Here is a 22,689-nt window from a genome sequence, read left to right on the forward strand (position 1 = left end):
CTCCTCTCAAGCCGTATTGCAGTGTGCTTTAGTAGTACTGTAGTGCCCTTTGGTTGTACTGAAAAAAAATCATTGATTCATTTATAAGTTAATCAACATAAAACTGTTCTCTAGTGATTCTGATTATCTATTTTTTTTTTCTAAAATGTGTTGATTTGCTTATTTTATCTATTTTCTATCACTGCACAATGTACATCTTTTGGGTTTTGGACTGTTACGATGACAAGATGTTGTGTTGGATTCTGGAAACATTTGGTGGGTATTATTAAGTGATTATTCATAGAAATACTGGACAGATTGAGCGATAATGGAAATGATTGTTAGTTGCAGCCTTAAAGATTGTGCAACAACAACAATCTTCACTGCATGTCATACTGTGCTGTGATGGGTCTAATAAAGTCTTGATCGCTGTCTGTGTCAGCCTGTGTGATGTCAGCTTTGAGGCTTGTCAGATGGTGCAATGAACAATAAACAAGCTTTGGCCATAGCACAGTTTTTCTATTAAAAAAAAAAAAAACTCAAACAATGAAGAGGAGGAGATTGTGCAGCCAGGGCCAGGCCAGAGGAGGCCAGGGAGAAAGAGAGAGTCCATGTGTAACTTGGACTGTGTAGTATATGTGACACGTAAAGGTGCTCCAGCTGCACTGTATGCGGAGGACCCTACGGGGAAAACATTGGCCTCCCTGGAGAATACATATGCCCCACAGGGAATATAAGGGCATGGGAGTGTGTATTCTGAAGTGTGTGTGTGTGTGCTGTATGTATATAGTGTGGGAGCAGGCTGTGAGAGTGAAACAGGGCTGCCATGACGTGGGCAGCAAAGCTTCCAGTCACATTGATGACATAACACATTTGATGTGAACAGGACCTATTATTCCCTCAGGCCACACAGAGAATATCAGAGGGCTGGAAAATAAGTTCTGAGGAAGATCAGTGTAATGCTAATGAGGAGCCCAAGAGCTGGTTAGGGATTACATGTGCTTGGATGGACCTTCATGCTCACATAATGCTTGGATGGACCTTCATGCTCAGAATACACAAGTGCACAGACACACGCACATGAACACACGTGCTCAAGCCTGCATATGAATGCTCAAGCACGGGCAAATCCATAAAACTCTCACATGCACAAACAACACCCGGCCAGAGATGCACACACATGCATCCGTATGTGCATACACCCACACACGCAATATCCACAAATACACACTCAAATGACCCCAATCTGCAGCAAAACATACCGCACAAGTGCTAAATAATTTACATCTGACCTCACTGCACAGTTGCTAAAATGTACAGTATGCTAGAAATACACACACAGAGCCTCAGCAGGTTTCCTCACTACTGGTTTTCTATGGGGGTTTACAATCTAGATCCATCCATAAAAACATACTATATTATCTTAAATAACACTTTGCATATGTGTATCATATTACAGAGCACCTCGGGTATGTATATTTTATTATAGCAAAAAGGCACATAAGGACAAGTAAGCTGTTGGTGCAATGGCAAACAGCACAAAACTTGCATATTATACTCATCAGCAGATGCTTCAAAATCCTACAGACTGTCCTCTAACAAATATAAAACACAGGGAGAACATGTTGTCCTCTTTCCATTGGCTGCTTATACCAGCAGAGTTTAGAATTCATTATAATATTTTGGTTTTTAGTTTTTACTAATCATGAGTCCATTGGAACTTAATATTGCTCATGTTGGCTAACCACAGTCAACATCATGTTCCCAGAGCTTTAAAGAGGCAGTTTACCTCTCATTATTAGATCATCTATCTATCTAGCTATCCTGTTTGATATTTTATACTAGATGCTTTTCTAACACTGTTTCACAATAAAAAAAATATGTATAAATAAATGTTTTCGTATCTTATGTACTTACTTAGTATTTGCTCTAAATTAGTACCAAATTACCAAATGGTTCCTCTTGTAAGCAAAGCAACAGCAGAGCAACATGAACAAAAGAATTAGGACCGCTTCCACGACTACATCTCTAGCATTTGAACAAAGCATGCAAAGCACCATTTTAATCTCTCATAGACTTGTCTCGTCAAGCTCACAGATGTCTGGACAGTGTCCTGTCCATCTGTATCTGCCGTTTGAATTTCTGTTTTCCATGATACAAATATAGAGAATTCTATAATGGCTTCTAGCACTGCACAGCAGATGCATATGGCCGAGTTACAGGTCTCCAGTGAGCCAGACTCAGTGGCACAGAGCAATAGGTGACAGTTACAGGAGCACAGGTGCTGTCATGTCATCTGTATCCGAACAGGCTGGCCTGTCTGACATTATGTACTCCCCTCTCCCTCCTTCCTCGCTCCCCCCTTTCCCTTCATCTAGTTGCCCTTGGTGTCCGGTCCACCGAAGACTTCTGTCCTATGTTTAATCGTTCAAGCCCTTCCAGACACAAAACACTAGGGACTGATAGAGAGAAGAGAACACAAGGGCTGCATGATGGAAACAACACAGGTAGAAGACAGGTACAAAAGTAAGAGAAGGTAATGAAGAAGTAGAGGAGGAACAGAGAGAAAAGCCAGATAGAGGACTATGATCAGCACAGAAAGAAGCTTAAGATGGGAAAAGTGGGAGAGAGAGGGAGAAGGACAACTAAAAAAGAATTGCTGGGGACAGTTGGAGACACTTAGTGATGTGGAATTAACAGGCTTTTATCAGCATGTTCCTTTGCTAAAGGGCTCACCTTGTCTGGCAGTGTCATGGTCAGATTGTGTAGCAATACAAAACCAAATAGGCCACAAAATGAAGTTTTTGAAAGGGCATTTTGGTCCGCTGCACTTTCCTGCCTGTGTGCCAAAACTATAAACAACAACAACGTATGGCTTGGTTCAGGGTCATCGAGGCTTTTAGTGATGTCATCCAGAAGACTCTCTACACTTGCCCTTAATTGATAGTATGTGTATGTAGATTGCAGATGAACAAGAAATCTATGTCGTAAAACCTGGCAGCCTGGAAAATCACCTAAAAATACATTTGTGCTATATACATGAAGGGTATCATCTGATCAATCAGCAGGATCAAACACACTGATACTGAGGGAATCAGCTACAAAGCAGCTAAAGTGAATCAGTTCTCAAATACCTGTCTGCAACCATTTATTTCACTATTTGAATAGTACACCACCTGCACGACAAGATGAATTAGGTGCTGCTTATAATATTCTTTACTAAACTGTATTTGTATTTAGACTTCAATCAGACATCCATTTACTGACAATCCCTCTCTTCCTCCTCTCACTTTCCTTCTCTGCCCCACCCTCCTCCTTTTGCTTTTTCCCTCTGCAGTGCTCTGTGTCTTTCCTTTAATATAACTTCTGTGTATCTTGAAAAGCTGCCAGGAAATGTGAGGAGGAAACGTTCCTTTATTGTTTCCCTCTCTGCTACCCCCGCTGGCTGAATGACATGAACACTTATGGCGTGTATGCTAGCAATCAATACAGCACTCACTCGTATTCAGGCATGTGTTCACATTTGGAGCTACACATGTTGCATTTACACACACACACACACACACACGCACGCGCACACACACACGCACACACCAGGGGTAGGGGCGAGGGGAGGGGATGATAGGGTTGCTATAGAAACTGTTCTCTTTCAGGTATGGAGTGTCAGGATGATTTGAAAAAAAAAAAAAAAAAGTAGCAATGAACTATCGCCTCCAACATATCTGATGCCCGTTGGAATTGTCTGAATGTAAGCCTGCATAAAAGCGTTACAAACAAAAGCTGTCTAATTTATTTCCCATTTAGTTTCCCATAGTATACTAAAGAAAAGCAGTGAGTGTACACACATGTATATACTAAGCAATAAAATACTACATAAAATACCCAGTCATACAATACATAGAACAGATTATATTTGGCATGGATTGGAGTAGAGTAAGTGTAAGCATGCATGGATACACTCTGTTAATAATACAGTGAAAATGTGGGGGAGTGTGTATGAAGGCATAAAGCTGGCATGAATGTGGAAATGTGTGTCTGTGTGGATTTAAAGTACACAAAGGTTTTCTGAGGTAGAATTCAGTCTCTGTCTGCACATTATTAAGTGTGTACATATGTGTTTATTGATATATGTGGCCACACCCCTGTCACTGTAGGGATCATTGCAGTGCCTGTACATCCTGAGGAACATTTTGATTAGTCAAGGAGGCTGTATTTTGGCTGCCAGACTGCCTGATAATCTCAGGAGAGGAGCAAGGAAATCAGCCATGAGACTGAAAACACAAGTTTCATTTCCCCTATCTTCTTCTCTGCCTCTCACTCCTTCTTGCCCTCTGGCATCTAACTGAACGTCAGCTGACACAGCCAACCAGTCTGCTGCATGGAGATGAAGAAGTAGAAGAAGAAGAATCAGGGGAAGAACGGTGCAAGAGGAGCAAGATTAGGGGTGTAAGATTTCCCCATCAATTCTACAACCTGGTGTTGCCTTCACAGGGTGCAGAGACAGGAAAGGACTAAATATTTTAGGCAGAGAGAGAAAGTGATGCCAGTCATACAAAGCAAAATGTTGCAAAATGAGACTTAAGCAGAACCGTCTGTGCACCAATTCTTCCTCTCTCCTCTGCCATTTTCCTCCTTTGGTCTCTCACCCACCCACACAGCCATATATTCAAACATAAGCACGGTACAGTTATACGAACCCTGTATATTCTAACCTACACAAACACAAACACTTGTTTCAAGCATGTACTGTAACTCACCGTCAGTCAACACAGAAGTGAAAGCAATTACTGAGTGATTGGCAGTAGAGCAATAGCTCTGATTTCTCTCACGTTTCAGTGACTAACCTGATACTTCCATTCTACTCATCAAAGAGATGGGACTCTGCAAATGTCACACATGCTCCATGTGCAAAATGCTTTCTTACCATGAAGGGATTACAATGAGACATGACAAGAAAACCTTTAGCATAATTTTTCCCAATTGTTTTAGTTGTCTCAGGCAGGATTTTTACTTGCTTATACCCTATCCTATCCAAATCTTTTCAACCTTTTACACTAAAATAAATGTCCATTCCACCAGTACTTATAGTTATGAACACCTGGCTTACACACATGCTCCCAACAGAGATCCTCTAACACACAGGAAGCAAAATGTTTTACAATTACAGAAGCAGTAACAACAAATATAGACAAGGTGGTAAGTAAGACCAATAACATTGTGTAATTCAACAGAGCCACAAACTACAGCCTCCAAATGGACCATAAAGTTAAACCAACAATTTTCTAAAATAATTTCAACAAAAAATGAACTTTTTAAATGTCACAAAGGTAGCATTTGTTGTATTTTACTGCATTTGTTTTGGCTAATGTGTACTTAATAACCAATCAACCAAGCGTATACAGTGAACCACCTTGCCATGCACCGCACATACACACATTTTATCACTGAGATGTGGCCTCATGGGGATAAATGACTGGAGGAAAGCAAGTGTCAGTCAGGAATGAATGGGTTAATATTCATCACCAACACCTGGCAACCCCTCAGCAGGCAGGAACCAGGAAAAGCTCAGGTTACCGGAGCCGATAACGTCAAAGCACACACACACACAAACACACACACAAAATCAATTTTTCTGACAAAGCGCCACACGTTTGTCTTTCTCCCTGTGTCTCTAAATGATCATGTGAACATGTGTCTACATATGTTATTACAGATAATAATGCTTGCATATTCACACATACCATGGAAATATCATGTGCATAATTTGACAGTGCTCAAAAGGCAGCACTATTGTACACTAAAATCCATGCACACATATACACGTTTACACATGCACATACTAACCTTTTCAAGCTACAAACAGACCATTAAACCCTTTCACCGTAACCCCACCCCTCAACACACACACCACACACACCCACACATCTCCAAACAGGTGGCTCTGCTTCAGTCAAGAAACAGAGAAGCTGGATGTTTCTTTTTCCTTATTAAGTCCCAGAAGAGACAAAATGTACAAATCCTCTTCTCCTCTCCACCTCTCTGTGGACGTTTGTCTCTTCCTGCAGCAGCTGCACAGACAGGTTTTCCCCAGCTGCTTGGCTATGCTAACCCTGTGCACTATATATAGGACTCAACAGAGCTAAATCAAACACCAACACACTCAAGCCACTGATGCAGAGACAGAGATAAACAGCAGCAGTAAAGAGAAAGCAGAGTGGTGATAGAGGATTTAGATTTACCGTGTGTGTTGGCTAGCACAGGAGCATCTTGACTGAGGTGTCGCTTACTCCTTCTTCCTCCTTGCTCTGATCTCCTCCCTTCTTCCCTGCTCTCTCTGGGTGGGGAATTGTCAAACGGCTGCAGCAGCAGCAGCAGCAGCAGCAGCAGCATCAGTAGCAGCTCCGGGGCCTGCGTGTGTGTGTGTGTCTCTCTCTCTCTCTCTCTCTCTCTCTCTCTCTCTCTCTCCTTCTCTTCCTCTCTTTCCTCCGCCCCCTCTCCACACACACACACTCTCTCTTTCCTATTCTCCCATTCCTCTCACTCTCTCCCCACCCCCGAAGACCCTCCTCCTTAACACCCTTCCTCCATCATTTTCTCCTTTTCTCTAACACGCTCTCTCTCTCTTCCTCTGCTCAATTTCCCCCTTTCTCTCTTGCGCTGTACGCGTGTGCAGCGAGCTGCGGAAATCCACTCTGTTGAATTAATCAGCCAGCTCCACTGTTACAACCATCAGCTACATCAGTAGGCTACTGTTATGCGAAAAGGTATCACTGCCAATGGGGAACAGACATCTTGGAGTCTGGGGTACAAATAAGGATGGTTTATTGGAAGGCTGCCCTGTATAACCACAGTCTGGACCTTTTGCCTGTCCGCCAAATTGAGTGAAATGACAGCAGCCTGCATGATGCTGGCTGCTGTCATTTCACAGACCCGCCCTCCTTTCCCTTTGCTCTGCAATTCATGTCTTAAGCTGTGACACTAATTGAACAAGGTCTTGATTGATGCCACTTACGCTTTCTCACTAACATACACACATCTGATAATGATGCTGCTGATATTAATAAATAGGATATAAGTTTATCTGGTAAGTTTTGTATTAATCACTGCAAAGGCCTGCCATCTGATTATTGCAAGGAGGACAATTTGGATGAGTGTGTAATATTTGTGTAACAGTGTTTTGTTTTTTTAACTATAATTTGGGTCACACTACCCTTTAGAGTGGTCCTGATCACTTTAATTTACTGTATAATTAAAGTAACAAGGTATTTGTTTGCAGTTGGAGTATGATGCTGTTTGCTGACACATCTAATACATTTTAGGAAGTATAGTTGTTGAACTGGTAGTGACACAATTTAAATGTATCAATGTTTGTGCATTTAAACTGTTGTATATCTGCAGCAATGTCATTGACGTAGTATAAAATTTGATGTGTAAATATCCTTTTCAATCTGTTATATAACAGATACTTTCACTCTCATCAAGTAAGGGATCTCAGCACAGAACTAAAAGTGATAGTTTGAGCTGCATTCTGTAACACCACTTTAGTTATTTGGGAACTGTCAAAATCTCTATTGCAATTTTAATTTTGTTTGGGCATCAAATACACACACGGGTAGAGCCAGCACGTTTACTGATATTTTTGTGGGAACCTGCTGAACATACAGATCAACGTGGGAGAAAGGGGAGTTTCTTCAGCCTTTTTGTGTGGATTCTACCATGCTCACAATGACAGTGTTAAAATGCAGATGTTTAGCAGATATGTTTACCATATTCACCATCTTAGTTTAGCATGTTAGCTAAACTAAAATTTTATCCAAACAAACAGTGTAACCTCATGACGGCGCTAGAGGAAGGGTCAGGGGATCATTCTGATCTCTCTCAGATTTCAGTCTGGACCAAAGTGGCAGGCTGACCAACTGTTCAACATTGCAGTCCAATGTAGACATTGTAGTCCTGGCTAATAAAACATCTACTGTAACTGCTATGAATCCAAAGAAACCACAGCCTTCTTTCTTCATTATGAAGTGCACTACAACCATTTTACAGCCACCATTCCAGGCTAAAGGTGGAGAGAGTCTTTAACACTTGTACCAGTTCTGTAATTTTTACCTGACGTTTGTAGACTTATAAAACCCCTGCTGAGATACTGATATTTTACTGAGGTGCTTTTATGTAAAGTTTACTGAAACAAAATCCAAAAATGTTTTTTTGCATTAAATTCCACATGCATAAAATGAAGCTAAATTTTATCCCCATGCGACCAATTATTCCATTTTCTATCTGTTCCAACTCTAATCCTCGCAGTTTCACAGCTTTTAGCCTTTAACTACAACACAGAACACACTTGCTATCACACTGCCTACACTGCCTTGTCACAATGAGTAATTATATCATATTGAAATCAGCTTATGTGTGGGGGCTCATGCGTGTCCCTTCATGTGTATGTGTGAGTGTGAATATGGGTATATCACAGATAACCCCAAAAATGATTTAATCCGGTTAAGGGGATTTTCAATTAATCCAGGAGGGCCCTACATTTTGACAGTGCAATATTTTTAGCACATTTTCCTTCTGATGCAACAGAATTTGTTTTCCCTTCCAGTTTTAAGGGTAATATGATTCAGTGCTCCTAACACCATGGACCACAAATTTTTTTCAAATATTTTTGTCAGTGTATATTCTGACACCAAGGTAATGGTCAGCATTTATGTAACTATCCATCTCTGTTTCTTTCAGAAGAACACAATTTTGCCCTTGTTCAAGTTTTTTTTTTTTTTTTTTTTTTCTGTCTGCTATTTCTATAGCCAGCACAATTCAATAACGACTGAAAGCAGTGGTTGCCTAGGAGGTAGCACTGTGAGGTACATTATTAATTGTGGTTATGTGGATTAAGAGCAATTGCCACTGAAGTGCAGCATGAACAATCTATGACTATACAGTATATACTGTAAATGACTTAATAAGGTCATAATGAGTAGTTCCATATGGTTGGAACTGAAGGTTAAGTGTACAGTAACGGTAGAAATGAAAATACTTTGCATGAAACATACTACGCCTTTCAGGATCAGTAAGGGAAACCTGGGTAGATCAGACCGCAGCAGCCTCTGAGTGGGTTTGGATGGTTCCTAAGTAATAATAATCATACAGAAAATTTAAATGACACTGGTGTTATCATTTAAATATGATCCAATCACTACCGGGAAGAAAGTATAACTCATTTCAAAATTTGTGTCTGGAATGAACTCTGTGAAAATGTCTGAAATTTGATTATGGGCTGGCATGACCCTCCCTGATATACATCTACTCTGCTTAGATTACTGCAGGCATGAAGCTGCACAGGCCAGACCAGTGGCCTCAGTCAACCTTTCTGCCTGGAAGTGGGCAGTAAAGAGGTTAGGACAGGAAGTAAGTGTGTGTGTGTGTGTGTGTGTGTGTGTGTGTGTGTGTGTGTGTGTGTGTGTGTGTGTGTGTGTGAGAGACAAATGGAGGGGAAGACTTGGAATTTATGGGAGAACGAGTGAACAGTGACAAAACAGAGGAAACGTGAGAGATGAAAATGCCAAGAAATATTAAAGAAATATAAAAAGCATAAAAGACATTCAGAGATGGGAGACTTGATGGACCAGTACGAGCGAGCACTACCCCTGGCAAACTAATCCTCTAGGCATGCTCTCACTGCTGGCTGTGTGAGTTGTTGCACTGCACTGTACATCTAATATAGTACACTGAATGTTGGTTTGACAATGTTGTTTTACATCACGTTTCGTTACGTGAAAGAATAATGGTACAATGGACACATTTCAGAAGGAAGTCATTGTTGAAAATTTGTGGTCTAATAATTACAGTGGCAGTGTGTCCTTTTTCCTCTAAAGTCTTAGCTGGGCACCAGACCCCACATTAAAGAGTTTGAAGGGAAATTTTATTAGAAAATAATTAATAGAACTTTAATAAAGAAATTATTATAGTTGAAAATTAATTTATTTGGAAGAGATCCTGTGTGGTTTTAAACCCTGATTCAGTTTGAATATTTATAATGGAAACACTGTCATATTTAAGAAAAAGATTAGCTTTTTACAAGTCTTGAGTTTGTTTCTCTCATGATTATTTTGACATTAAAATATTTGCATTGTTCAAATTAAAATCTGTCAATCAAGGGTGAAATAAAGAAACACAGCAGGTTTACTGTTTTACTAATACTTGTTGAGCTAGCAAAGTCTACAAAGCATGACCCTCTCATTTCATAGATTAGTTCACATTATGTACAGTAAGTGGTACCAGGAGAAAAAAAAACTAAAATCTGTTTTCCTCTTTTCTAACCATTTCCTCTAAAAACTTACTGTGCTTGGCTTTAGCTCTTAACAGTTTTACTTAAGTAACAAGAAATGGGAAATGGACTGGGAAAAAGAGGATAATGTAGTTATATAGAGACAACTTGTGCCATCTGAAAGACAAATTCAATTAAGGAAAGAATAGAAAGCTCAGCCAAAGCACACCCTGTCTAATATCAGTTGTTAACACAGCCTTGTGAGTCAAAACAATGTGAATTTTCTGTCTATCCTGTGGGTGGTGGTAATATTATTCCAGCTGAATTGTGTTACTCGACACTGGACTATTATTAACCCTGGTACGTCTGTGCATCTTTGATTAGAGGGAGTTAAAATGGAGATTACTGGGTCAGCTGAGACAACACGGCTATTAGTGATTATTGATTAGACGTTGTTCCTCTTTGCACTGGGACAGCCCATATCATCATGAAGACTCATCTGAGTGGGCCAGCTGCTAGCAGTACACAATTGTTGCCATAGGGATGGTGTCCAGGGAGACAGCTGTGGCCTTTTAGCAGCAGTTACACAGTACACAGAAGGTCATTCCTCACCTAGGGTACGTTTCTCCGACTGTCGATCACAGATTGTTTCCAGGCAACCGCTCCATGATTTTTTTTTCTCAAGGAAGCAGTCCACCTCCTCAGTATATTTCTTGCCATTCAAGTAGCAAAGTAACTAATGCAATGGCAGAAAAGACAATAACAAGAGAATATCGCTCACAAGGATAAAATACAACAGTGCGAGGTGATGGATTTTAGTCATTTAGCTGGCAGCCCGATATAGCACGCTTACCTAAATATACAAGAGGGGAGTGAGATGAAAATACCTATAGTCAAAAAACATCCAAGTCTTTCCTTGCAACATTGTCTAGTGCTTCCATCATTTGCCATCCAACTGGTCAAAACAAAGTTTCTTTTCTTGTGGGCAGCTACACCAACTATTGCCACATCTGGCATGTTATGGTTTGAGATTTGTCATGATTTTTTGGCCACTTGGCAGGAGCAGAAACAAGCTGTGAACACAACATATTACCATGTAATAAGTCAGTATCTTAGCAAATAGTTGCCTTCTTACATATCTAGCATATAGCATCAAAACCATTTTTTAAAAAGCTGTAAATTTAATACATTTAGAAACAGCTAGATTATGGCTTAACACTTAATAAATAGGGCACAACACATACTCAAGTAATGCTTAATTAATGCATGAGTCATAATGATTCAATTCATGAAAAAAAAGCTTGAGACTGAGAATAAGTATTGTTCTACTTTCAGATGCATGGGTCTGTAATTCCTCTTTTCAGTTTAACATAAATCCAGAAATTTTGGTGGAATAACAAAGTAACTGTGAATAAACATTCACTAACTGATGATCTAGTAAGTGTAAACTAATCACAAAGACATAATGAGTTAATAATTTGTTAATAATGAGCATAAGCAATTCATGATACATCCTGCATTAATTCATGCATTAAATCATCAGGAGTCAGTGTGTTACATAAGTATATGTTTTGTACCCATATTATAAAGTATTAGCAATCATATGCATTCCTTCTCACCATGTGCCATAGAGATAGAAGCACACTATGTCATGATGCTAATATGTGACAACTGATAGATGTTACAGTTATAACATAGAATAGAGTTGACATTAAAAGACGCTTGAAGTGGGGCTTTTGTTAGTGAAGTCATCCATTCAAACCATAACTAACAAGTTGGCTAATCAGCCATCTGGTGTTTGGTCTGGTGTTTGTTAGTGTGTGTGTGTGTGTGTTTTGTACCAGCATATTGCTTAATCTTATATTTTCGGTCTAATGGGTGTTTTGTCTTGATGTATTACATTACCTTTAGCCTGGTTGCTGTATGATTTTTGTAATTACCAAGAGCTGCTTATAAAACAAATACATTTCCACCAATATTTGCTCTCATCAAATAAAAAAATGAATAAAAAGAAAAGTTAAATGCAATTTATCGTTTAAATCAAAAGTGATATATATGACACACAAAATTACATAATATTACTCATTAAATTATGTTGATGACTACTGCAGGTTAGCTATGGTAACAGACAACAGTGCCTGCCTGATTGTGCCAAGGTTTTGGCTGTGAATATGGACAAAATCTGCTACTGGGCAGACTGCCATGAATTCTAGTTAAGTAACAGAAAGGTAAGAGAAGGAGAATGCTACACAGTTAGCACTGTGCTGTGTCATAGAAGTGATTTCTCAGCTCATACATTGGAAGGAGAGTGCCCTTTGCAAACTTTTACACATGATGATTCTTCTCAGTGGGAGAAAGATTGATGGCAGAAAGTTAATTCTTCAGTTGTACTGAATCTAGTTTTCTTATATGGGGACTGTAGCAAATCATTGGGGTTTCTGTCTATACTGTTGCAAAAAATCAACTGTTTTGTGCTTCTAATAAGCTGACAATACTCTCACTCACAACCCAACGGAGTGGTGTGATGAACTATTTTAGTCTAAGAGCTAGAGTGAACAGAAACACTGTCAATATACGGTCTGTAAATAGAGACTGTAGCACATGGGTTTCCCCCTATTTTACTGACACTAATTTCAAGCCATTGAGGCTTATAACAGAAGCAGCCATTACGCTCTGTCAGTTCCCCTCTGCCAGTCTGTCCGCACTCCTGCAAATGGGCGTGTTGCCAAGACAACGGCTCACACGCCTTGCCATCCGAGACGACATGGGGGAGGCCTCCAAAGGACAAAGTCACTACATACACAAATGCATCCATGAACATACACAGCAAACAAAAATATATGTGGCACCGCAACCACTAACTCCCACGCATAACACACATCAAACCACACGCCGCTCCCTATCTATTTTACAACACATTACATATGCCCACAGGTGTGCGCAACCAAGACCAAGTAGAGGGAGTATATAAGCACAGGGTCATGCAAGTCACCCAGCTATAGGCAGCTGCGTCCTTGAAGAATAAAAGCTGCAACAAGGACTATAGTGCAGCTCACTGACCATAAAAAAAACATCTTAATAGTTTCAAATGTGAGGGGGGAGTTACCACTAAATGTGTATATTGTGCTCGTATCATTGAAATCCGGTATTTGCAGGCAAAAAGACAGTCGTCTGAGATGTTGAGTATGTGAACGGTAAAGAGTGGTAGAGATAATGTGTGTGTCTGTGTGACAAAAAAAGACAAAGCTGAGGTGGAGAGAGTAGGACGTTTACCAGTTTCCTGTACTGCTGTTTCTCTTGGCGAAGCGTGGCTACTTCAAGCTTCAAAGCTCGGTTTCTCTCTTCCAGCAGTCGAAAACGGTTCACATTGTAGACTGAGAGGCCTGTAGCTTGCTGGGATGAAATCTCATACCTTGACTGGAGGACAACAATAAATATGTGGAAAAATTACCAACATTAGAAATTTCTAGTATTATTACTTCATCATTATTATATCGCTACCATTAGCAGTAGTTGTCATAGTATATCATGTAAAACTTAACAAAATTAAGAGTCTACAGCCATGCTAGAGGCTTTGCTCAAATCAAACACTACTGTCAGCATGCTAACATGTTCACAATGACAGTGCTAATATATTAACACTCAACAGGTGTAACATTTACCACACTGACCATCTTTGTTTAACTTTTTAGTATGCTAACACTTGCTAATTAGTACATTAAATGTGAGCCCCAGGGTGGACTTCACAGAAAAAATTAGGGGACCAGATTACACATCGTCTGTGCAAATATGAACGTCTGTAGAAAACGTTTGCACCTAATTACCAAGTAGATATAGAGATATTTCACTCGATTAGTGACATCTTTGACTTACTGGTGGCACAAGTAAGGGGACCATCAAAATCATTAGAATTTGTCATCTAGGGAGCTTGAATATTTGTACAAAATTAAAGGCAATTCATCCAATAGATTAGATATTCAGTCTGGACACAAAGTGGCGGACTGTCCAGTCAACCAACTGACTAACCAACCAGCCAGTATAAAAATGATATATATGGAGGAAACAAGCACTTGATTAATACAAGTTATGAAAAAAGGCTTCTGTCAATCTTGCTTACAGCGATGTACTCAGGCATTAGTTCCATCCCGCGGGGTCAGTCACAGGAAAAGGATTACCAGGCCTGAAAATGAAGCTGCAACAGCAACAGGTTTTGAGCCTCAGCAGGATTTGCCAGTCAGTGTTTTCCTCCTTAGAAATGTTCTTGATGGCGCAGAGTAGGCTTTGAAATCACATTTTCACTCGCTTGAACTCTCCATGGAAATACACTGCATATCTGCAATAGGCAGGCTAGAAGCTTCTCTTGAGGTCTGCGGATACTTTCCTTCATGCCAGACATCCATTTGTACAATTTGATGGTGCTTTTTTGAGTTCACAGTTGTCTTGTTTTGGAATAAACCTACTCTGCTGTCAATCTTGTACTTCTCTAAATTTCCAATCACGTTGAGGCTACCAAAGGGGTTGCAGATAGTAGAGGAATTGTGCATCTGTTTGGCTGAGGTAAGGAGGAAGCTGATTTAGGATAAGTGGACGAAACTCTGTCTGTGCATCCTGAAATTAAGCACCCTCCAAGGATGCACTATTCTCTGTTTTGTGTCGGAAGAAAGAACTCTTCCCTATAAGTTAATCTAAAACTGAATATGATGCTCCACTCTAGTCTATCTACTTTGAGTAATATAAATGTATGAAATGGGAACATTTTGGAGAGCTACAATCTGAAATCCCAAATGGGGTGTAGTCTTCCCATTTGCCTCCTGAAAAAAGCACACTTAGCCAGCCTCGCCTCTCAACTATTACCACAGCTATAAAAAGGAAAACATTATGACCTGAGACAAAAGAAAGCTGTGGTGCATTACTCTGAAGCCTGTTCACATTTTTCCTTTCACACCTTTATCTCCCCTCTCACTCTTTTTTTTAATGACCTTTTTTTCATTTGGAGGAAAATTAAGGAAATGGTGAAAATGTCTGCCCATTGTTCTCTTTGAGTACTCTACAGATTTCTACTTGTAGTAAGCCCTGACAGACCAACAGATGGTTCTAACATCAGTTTTTATTATTCTAATATATCAATTAGTATGTTACCAGAACATTTGGTATCTTGTCAGCTCCACAAAAGAACTCGCACATGAACAACAACCAGATCCCCTGACTACAAGCCAGATTGCCATCCTCCACAAAACAAATACTAAAAACAAAGTTGCAGGCAAGATATCAGTTTACCCTCACAGCCAAAGCTACCAATGCCAGTATGATGAACCTGCCAAGCAGACAGAAACACAGCCAGATCCACCTGCTAATACAGCAGACCTGCCAAGCGGACAAGCCTACAGATAGACCCACCAGTGTAATATGGTGGACTTTCCAAGAACAGACAGATGGATAGACATGCCAACCAGCACTGCTGGTTTTCCAAAACCCACAGACTAACACATTCAGTTAGCCCATTTAGAGTGAGATATTAGGGCATATGGACATCCATGTGAGAACTGATTTATGAGATATTTAGACCAGAAAACCACTGTGTAAAAACTAATTGTGCTCTAGGAAAAAAAAATAAATAAATAATAATAATAATAATAATCAAAAGACGGGTAATCTATCTGTTAGTGAGACATGATAAGTTCAGTCTCAAAATTTGTCAGTCAGGATGACTAATGGCACAAATCTGGAGGCTGTAACTGCAACCAGTCCCAAGTCGGACAGGGCCCAATTGTGCCGTCCACTTGGGAGACGTCAGCCTTGTACCGAGGGAGCTGCCAAAGCTGCTCTGACAGGAGTTGCGTCAGAGATGGGAATAATGACGCACTAGTGCAACTCTGGGGCCACAGGAAATACTGACATCATCTCCTGCTGAATGTGAGCCAGAAGGGGAGGACTTAAAGGGACACAGTGAAAGGTACAGAGACACATTCTGGGCCATGCATCCACTCCAAAAGCCAGCCTTTTAATTCAGTGTGGATGGGTAAAAAGCACACACTGCATCCCAAGTATCTAATAATTATTCCACATACTGCAAATGTTACAAATGTATCCAGACTTTGCCAATACGCTGGTCATTATGTGATGGAACACTGGTTTATCTGGATGTGCTACGTTTTCCATAGGCTTAATGGGTAAGAAGGTCCAGAACATTTTGTGGCAGACCTACACCACTGTGGATGACCAAAAAACACACAAAAATATAAATACTGTATGTGTGGAAAGATGACATAGGAGCAAAGGAATTAATTAGTTGTGGAAAAACTGCACACTAAGCAATCTCAAAGAATGAGAGAGGGGGAAAAAAACCTGTGGCAGTTACCTTGAGACTCTTCAAGTCAAGGATTTTCCTTTGTGTCCATTTAATATTATGTCTTCTCTTTCTTTCTTGTTATCATCACAGTGAGAAAGAAATGCACAAAGAAAAAATAATCATAATTTCCAAGCGCTTGTCTACACCTGTTTCAATATCTTATGAGTTGCTCTGATCCAGTGATGCCAAGCAGTTTATTAAAAATTTCTTGTTCCCTGTGTACCAAGCTTATTTAATAAGTGTGTCTGTTTTTGTTCAAATAGTGTTTTCAAGCTTTTCTAAGTCCAGTCGCAGGAAAAGGACTATTTGCCTGGAGTCAGACAGAACTGAGCATTTTGGACACTGATTTGCCAGCCTAAAATGTGCCTCTTATGGACACTGATTTCCAAGCCCTACCAGTGCTCACAAATAAAGCCATGTGAAAAATGCTTGAGGGAATCTCCACTCAACAGTATATGGCTATCCCACCTGCCGAGTTTGCGTCTGCAATAGCAACAATTAAGGAATAGACTGCTCAGAGAATTCTACAATAATGAAAATTTAACTGTATGTTGCTCAGGAATCATTCACTCCTCCTGTCCAGCTAAACATTTCCCACTAGCAGGGAAAAAACACACTGAACTCAATTTCTGTGAATTCTCTGACACTTGCATTTTAAACTGATGAACAAAAGGAGGCTGAGGTAAGTGTTTATTAAACAAAGCAGATAATATGGGTAGCTATTAAGATGTTCCAGCATATAATTATGTAATAGGGGCTTTTATACTACTTTATGCCATGCACAGTAAGGCTCCTTTCCACTTTTGCAGTAATTAATAGGTACTGAATTTTAATTCAGCATGACACAGACAAATGTTATGTGTGTATTCAGTCAATGGCTCACTAAATACTATCTTCATTTTCTAGTATTTTTATGGCATTTTGGCTTTTGTCGGATGACTTATGGGGGAGGGACACAGTAGAATGGATTAGGAAAGCAGCATGTGGTGGCTGGATTTGAACCAAGGGCATTGTGGTTAAGTGGCATGTGCTCAGCCAACCAAGCTACCAGGATACCCCAAGGTAATCTTATTCTGACTAGGTGTGATTTAAATGGATTGTCATATCGCCATCTGGTGTGTGAGTGAAATACTTACATCAGTGCTGCCTGATGCACTCATCCATGGATGTACAGCTACTGAGCTACCACTAAACAGATTTTCAACAAAGCTTATCAAACTATTCCTGTCCAACGTAAGTGATGTGTTTCATTTTTGGGGGATTCAGACAGACTGCTATAAATCTAGAGTCAATTACTGAGGAAAGAAAAAAAAAAAAAATCACTATCACTCACCATCACTCAGGCACTACTCCTCAGAAGGAATACATGGTTCCCAAAATGACTCATATCATTGAGAGCCTCGACAACTGCAGTAGCATCCAGTGCATCATTTGTGTGTTTAAGAGTCAGAAGAACCAGCAATATCTAACAACCTAAAAAAAAAGGGGTGTGGGACAACAATCCTAGTGTGCAGACATTATGTTGTTGCTGATACAGATAATGACAGCTTCCCTACCTTAAAGGCAGTACCCCCTTTGTCCCAAAATGACTCTCTTCCCTTCACGTCACATCACAAGCTGGCACTGAAGGCAGAGGCAACACGTCCATGTGTGTACATGTGTAAGCCGGTGTACGAGTGCCTGTGTGTGCAGTCGCAATGAGCGTTTCCAGTCTGCAGCTTTAATAGCCTGCCTGCTCTGTACACAGCTGTAGCAGCACCCCAACAGTGTGAGCAAAAACAGCTACAGTGGCTTCATGGTTCTCTCTCACACACTCCCTCAGTCCCATCCCTGAATGTGTTAACGCCTTCTCTTGCACGCTCTACTCTTTCCACCAGTTGTGCTTTAAAAATCCCCCCTCCTTTTTTTCCCTCTCTGTCTCGCTCATACAGACATCATGCATGGCCTGTTCAACTGACCAAAAACATCACACGTGCAGGGAAAAAAAAAAAAAAAAAAAAAAAAAAAAAGGCATGCATGACAGCTTTTATTTAAATGGGCTATATCTGTAAAGTCTGTAAATCATTACATCATAGATAAGATGAGCGTTATTTTTTCTCCTCTGAATACATTTCCCAAACAGAGCAGATAATGGTGCAACATCCCTATCGCTCTGTGTCTTACTTTCTGACAGAGGCAGTGATTCATGTTTCTCCACCCAACATATATACATACAGTGCATTCAGAAAGTATTCAGACCACTTTTTTCACATTTTGTTATGTTGTAGCCTTTTGCTGAAATTGTTAAAATGTATTTATTTATTTTTTTCCCCTCATCAATCTACACTCAATACACCATAATAACAAACTTTGAAACTACAATTTTAGAAATTTTTGTAAACCTATTAAAAAGGACAGACACATTTGAAATTTAGCTCAGGTGCCTCCCATTTCTCTTGACCATATTTGAGATGTTACACCTTGTCTACACCTTGATTGGAGTCCACCTTTGGTAAATTCAGCTGATTGGACATGATTTGGAAAGGCACACACCTGTCTATATAAAGGTCTCACAGCTGACACAGCATATTAGAGCAAAAACCAAGCCATGAGGTTGAAGGAACTGCCTGCAGAGCTTAGAGACAGGACCGTCTCAAGGGACCAATCTGGGGAAGACTACAAAAACATTTCTGCTGCATTGAAGGTTCCCAAGAGTACAGTGGTATCCATAATTCTTAAATCCAAAAAGTTTGGAACAACCAGGACTCTTCCTAGAGCTGGCCACCCAGCCAACTGAGCAACTGGGGGAGAAGGGCCTTGGTAAGAGAAATGACCAGGAATGCAATGGTCACTCTAGCTGATCTCCAGAGATCCTGATGGGAGAAACTTCCAGAACAACAGCCATCATTGCAGCAATGCACCAATCTGGGCTTTATGGCAGAGTGGCCAGACAGAAGCCTCTGCTCAGTGAAAGTTTGCAAAAAAGGCACCTGAAGGACTGGTCTGGTGAAACCAAAATTGAACCGTTTGGCCTCAATTCTAAGCATGGTGGTGGCAACATCATGCTGTAGGGTTTTTTCAGGGACAGGGAGACTGGTCAGGGTTGAAAGCTGAAGCAAACCACAGAAATATCCTAACTTGGTCCAGAGTGCTTATGACCTCAGACTGGGCTTAAGGTTCACCTTCCAACAGAACAGTAACCCTAAGCACACATCCAAGACAACACAGGAATAGCTCAGGAACAACTCTGGGAATGTCCTTGAGTGGCCCAGCCAGAGCCCTGACCTGAGCCCAATCGAATATCCCTGGAGAGATCTGAAAATGGATGCCTACTGACAGTCCCCATCCAATCTGACAGAGTTGGAGAGGATCTATGGAGGAGAATACCAGAAAATGCCCAAATCCAAGTGTGCAATGCTTGTCGTGTCATAGCCATGAAGACTTGAGGCCGTAATCACTGCCAAAGGTGCTTCACTACTACTGAGAATAGATTGCAACATAACAAAATGTGAAAAAAGTGAAAGGGGCTGTAAACTTCGAATGCACTGTGTGTATCTATCTATCTATCTATCTATCTATCTATCTATCTATCTATCTATATCTCAGTTGTTTGCTTCTCCTTGGTATTACTACTTGTAGTTAACTTTCCTCTAGCATTAAAATCAAATCTACACTGTCATGTTCCTGGACAGACCTCACGTACATCCCTTTGCTCTCTTCACCTTTTCTAAATCCCTGATCAGGGGACTCAAATTGAATCAGTGTGGTGGTTTTTGTGAGGTTAGATCTGCAGCAGGCACTCAGTGTATTCTGTCGATAGTCGTTCTCTGTTTAACACTGGGACGAAGGAACAGGACAGAGGAGAGGACAGAAAGAAAGAGACACTAAGTGTGCGTGAGTGAGGAGAGAAAGCAGAACATACGCTCTGTTCCACTCTGTTGCCTAGCAACACTTGCTCACTGTCTGTTCCCATCCTTATGGTAGACGCATTACTCTCACTGTGAATTGGTTTTCAGGCTTGACATGAAACCCTGTGAGACTGGAGTTCAGGAACGCATAGAAACCGGATTGAGCAGGAATACAACATGCAAATAGCTGAAGACAAAGTATCATTTAACAACTTAAACAAGCCGTTAGCTTTGGATCACATCATTGCCTAGTCTCTTTCTCAACTTGGTGGGTTTTCAGGTGTGCTGTCCTCTTCTGGCCATATTTGCTGAAGGCTTGTAATGGGATACAAGTTTACAAATATCCAGAACATCTGGGCTGGTGTCATTGCTTGTGTGTTTGCTTTTTCCAATCTTATAGACAGCCTATTGACAATCTAGTGTGGAATTAAATTCTTAGTGTGGGGCAGCCAATCTGAATCATACCAGTTGCTATCAAAGCTCCAAAAAAACCTTGTAGTATAGGAAGAGTTAAAAACACAACTGCAGACAGGTGTACATTTGTTAGAGTCAAGTAAGGTAAACGATTACTGAAAAACGATGGATTTGTGGTCAGAAACAGCCAACTCTACCCAACAACTGTAACAACAAGAGGACACGTATGTGCACAGCTGGGATGAAAATAAATAACATTCACCAATAACAATGGAGCAAACACGGATGTTATAATCAAATCGTAATTTTGTTACACTGTCATAGCATGGTTTGGAAGAATCTTAAATTAACTTCTTTTTCTGCCTGTTTACGCCACATATCAGCAAATACAGCAAAGAGAACTTACCAGCAATTAGATACCTTATGCTATAGGAAGACATTTTAGATTTCTTCTAGTAGGCTAGCATTAAGGTGTCCCTTAAGTGGGAATGTGACATATTCACTATGTATAGAAGACTGAATATTTGGTATAAGTTTGAGTTATCAAATTAACTAGAATTACTGCCTCATGGTCATCTACCTCTGCAAACCAGTCAAGTTGCAGCTTCCATCATTGTCTGTTTAGACTCACAGTAAATGCAGTAAAGATTTTGAAGGAATTTAATCAAAAGGCATTAAGTGTATTTTTTGGCATAAGTTATCACGTTATCACATTTATTTATTTATGATTTCAGTAAATAAACATGCTGTCCTTACTTATAGACAACTTTTCACACACACATCTTAAACCTATCAGCTCCATACAATCACCACAATTTCCAGACTGGGCACCCAAGTTTAATGTCAGCAATTCAGTATCCAACCCAATGTGAAATGTGGTCTATCTCCTCTTCTGTTACCGAGTTACAGCATTGAATAATAGTCAGAAAAGTGTTTTTGTAGAACAATAGGATATCACAGTGAATTTGACCTTTGACCTTTTAGATTTAAAATGCAATTACTTGATTATTTTATCCTATTAGACTCTTGTGTTAAATGGCATCATAATTAGCAAATTAATTCTTGAGTTATGGCCAAAAATGTGTTTTGTGAGGTCACAGTGACCTTGACCTTTGACCACCAAAATCTAATCAGTTCGTCCTTGAGTCCAGTTGAACATTTGTGCCAAATTTGAAGAAATTCCCTCAAGGCATTCCTGAGATATCCGAACACGAGAATGGGAAGGACGGACAACCCGACAACATAAGGCCTCAAGTACCACACAATTAAGTGCAGTCCATCGCGCCATTTCTGTGCTGTAAAGAATGTACTGGAAAAGGTGGCTGACGGACTGCGGAGGACAGCTGATAACTATGGAAAGAGTTCTCTGATGTTACATCATAATGATGTGTAATGAAGATCAGATTAGGTTGAACAGATGTTCCTTTTTTCTAAGGACAGGTCATAAATTTGGTGCTTTATCCCCAGATTTCCTCCTCTCAAGTGGACTAATAACAGAAGAGGTCTGTTTTATGTTCAATGTACCAGGATAATTTTATCATGTTAGTAGGAATATAAACCCATATAGACATGATTAATAATGAAAGGAAGATTATAATAATATGCATGATCAAAATGGAATATGACCAAGTATTTTCCTTTAACGAGCTTTACTTGCACATTATTATCAGTTATCAACCAAACATGAGAAGTTTATGAATCAAAGACACTGATGCAGCCTAAACTCAGCCTGATTCCATGCTAGCCTTCATTTCACTGTGTACTTTGCATAGTGTTTTTGTTTTTCATTATTAAGC

General features: G+C 40.1%; 1 protein-coding gene across 15 annotated transcripts in view; it reads right to left on the bottom strand.

Annotated features, from left to right (window-relative positions):
- LOC130186294 (RIMS-binding protein 2-like) overlaps positions 1-22,689 on the bottom strand; it is a 65,372-nt gene that overhangs the window by 39,653 nt on the left and 3,030 nt on the right. For 11 of the 15 annotated variants that reach the window (XM_056403276.1, XM_056403275.1, XM_056403278.1 and 8 more), the window contains one exon: positions 13,517-13,660. The exons of 1 other annotated variant lie outside the window; for it this stretch is intronic. In XM_056403276.1, the coding sequence (XP_056259251.1) occupies positions 13,517-13,660 (144 nt within the window). Of the gene's footprint in view, positions 1-6,218; positions 10,837-13,516; positions 13,661-14,360; positions 14,653-18,148; positions 19,099-22,689 lie in introns of those variants that run through there. 3 more of the 15 variants (XM_056403283.1, XM_056403281.1, XM_056403289.1) reach the window with 3 other exon arrangements.

Source organism: Seriola aureovittata, chromosome 18 (genome assembly GCF_021018895.1).
Source record: "Seriola aureovittata isolate HTS-2021-v1 ecotype China chromosome 18, ASM2101889v1, whole genome shotgun sequence".
Lineage (NCBI taxonomy): Eukaryota > Metazoa > Chordata > Actinopteri > Carangiformes > Carangidae > Seriola > Seriola aureovittata.